Source organism: Sinocyclocheilus grahami, unplaced genomic scaffold (assembly GCF_001515645.1).
Source record: "Sinocyclocheilus grahami isolate Dianchi unplaced genomic scaffold, SAMN03320097.WGS_v1.1 scaffold140.1, whole genome shotgun sequence".
Lineage (NCBI taxonomy): Eukaryota > Metazoa > Chordata > Actinopteri > Cypriniformes > Cyprinidae > Sinocyclocheilus > Sinocyclocheilus grahami.
The window spans coordinates 1121775-1124136 of record NW_015505319.1 but is presented as its reverse complement, the minus strand read 5'-3'; the positions used below and the strand labels follow the sequence as shown (position 1 = coordinate 1124136).

The 2362-nt window shown below is 35.1% G+C and overlaps 1 protein-coding gene across 4 annotated transcripts in view; it reads left to right on the top strand.

Moving 5' to 3' along the window:
• The window catches only part of LOC107591295 (E3 ubiquitin-protein ligase MARCH3-like), a 6619-nt gene extending 4724 nt beyond the window's left edge, over window positions 1-1895 (top strand). For all 4 annotated transcript variants that reach the window (XM_016280410.1, XM_016280411.1, XM_016280412.1 and 1 more), the window contains 2 exons: window positions 571-777; window positions 1055-1895. In XM_016280410.1, the coding sequence (XP_016135896.1) occupies window positions 571-777; window positions 1055-1213 (366 nt within the window). In that variant the 3' untranslated portion in view covers window positions 1214-1895. The remainder of the gene's footprint in view (window positions 1-570; window positions 778-1054) is intronic.
• The last annotated feature ends 467 nt before the right edge of the window (window positions 1896-2362 follow it).

Genomic DNA, 2362 nt, shown 5'->3' with positions numbered 1-2362 from the left:
TCTGTCTGTCTGTCTGTCTGTCTGTCTGTCTGTCTGTCTGTCTGTCTGTCTGTCTAACTGTCTCGATCTAGTCTACCTGTCTCATCTATCTATCTATCTATCTATCTGTCTGTCTGTCTGTCTGTCTGTCTGTCTGTCTGTCTGTCTGTCTGTCTGTCTGTCTGTCTGTCTAACTGTCTCGATCTAGTCTACCTGTCTCTATCTAGTCTACCTGTCTCTATCTGTCTGTCTGTCTGTCATCTTTTCATTAATTAATTGATTCATTCATTCTTTCTTTTTCTTTCTTTCTTTTCTTTCATTCTTTTTTCTTTCTGCATGTATTTCTTATTCTTTTTACATTTGCTGAATTATAATATGCGCTTATCTATGCATTATGTAAAGTGGTTTTGTGATATGGATAGTTGCAAATAAATGTTTTTCTTTATCTTAAGTTGTCTGAATTTTAATCTCCATTTGTAAAAAGTTAATACAAAATTTGAGTTATTAACCAAAAAACACATGAAATAAGCTTTCAAACTGCCTTAATTCAAGTATAAACCCCTCCTAATGAGCTGTTTTTCGTGGCTGCAGTGGTTCACCACACCTTCCATGCAGCAGCAGAGACGGACGCTGTGCGGGGATGCCATATGTTTCCTGTTCATAACACCCTTAGCGTGTCTGTCAGGTTGGCTGTGTGTGCAGGGAGCCATGGATCTGTACTACAGCAACAGCATGGAGGCCGTGGGACTCATTGTTCTCACACTGACTCTCTTCACTATTTACCTCTTCTGGACTGTTGTAAGTTCACTCTTGTTTTCAATGTAGCAAATGAAAGTGCAATGACATTTTACACCTGCAGTGTTTCTGACTGGTGCAGCATAAGAAAATACTCTGATTTAGAAAACAAAAACACACATTAATTAGATTTATGACACCCAGGATGATACAGTGAAAATTGAATAAAGAAAAAATTCAAAATTGAAAAATGAACAACAAATTTGTATAAGTGTATAAAATGTAAAATGATGAAAAAATGGTTCTAACTTTTCCACATGATCTTCCATTTTAACCGCAGGTATCCCTACGTTACCACATTCATCTCTTCAGGATGTGGAACGAGACAAATCCCAGCGTCCGGCTACAGATTCCCCATCCTGTGAAGTCACACCTGAGACCAAAACATCTAACAATGCACTTCTTGTGCAAATACAAGAATAAGGAGACCATGGTATAGTGCCTGAAACATCACCAGGAAAAAAACAGCCGGCTACTTCAGAAAAACCCTGATTTCATGATGTCCTGATTTTGTGTGAAGCCCTGATTTCGATTCACTCTTAGATCTGGAGTGACATTCTGATTTGGGACTCACATGCTGAGCTGAAGCGATGTCCTAATTTAGAGTGAAACCCCTTTGAAGTGGATGGTTTCATCTTCACTTGTGTTTTTAAATAATGGAAGACTTTAAACAAGGAACATTTCAGTCAGAAAATGTCAGCATCTGAAATGCATGGAAATGCAGGAAAAGAACATGGCTTCATAAATAAACCAGAGAAAAATGGTGTTGAGATTATAACGATTTATACCTGCAGGTTTTACCTTACAAAACTGCTTCATAATTATTCAACATAATATATATCTAGAGGAACATACAGTGGATACAGGTAAGACGATCATATAGCTATATAGATCATTTCATTACTGTAAAATGCTTTCCTTCCATAAAACCGGAAAAACTGAACATTTAATCATCTTTTAATCATTTGATGTTGTAGCTGAATTGAAAAGCCTAAAACAAATCCTTTGTACATCGTGTGCATTGTAAATGTCACATCAGAAAATCCAACATGAGAAAATATACACAACCATTTTTGAAATAAATTAATACTTTTTTTCAGCAAGGAGGAGTTAAATTAATCAAAAGTGACAGTAAAGTCATTCCTTTCTATTCATCAAAGAATCCTGAATATTTTTATTACACTTTCCACAAAAATATTAAGCAGCACAAATGTCTTCAAAATTGATAATAATAATAAATGTTTCTTGAGCAGCAAATCAGCATATTAGAATGATTTCTAAAGGATCATGTGACACTGAAGACTGGAGTAATGATGCTGAAAATTCAGCTTTGATCACGGGAATAAAACATTGAAATTCTATACAAATTTGAAATTGCAATAATATTTCACAATACTGCTGTTTTTACTGTATTTTTGATTAAATAAATGCAGCCTTGGTGAGCAGAAGAGACTTTTTTTTCTCATCCCAAACATTTGAACGGAAGTGTAAAGTTGCTAATTATTTTATTTTAATGAATTCATTCAAATTTGGCACCAGTCACCACAACCTAAAATACAAATTGTCAGTCCAATTCAACAGCACATTT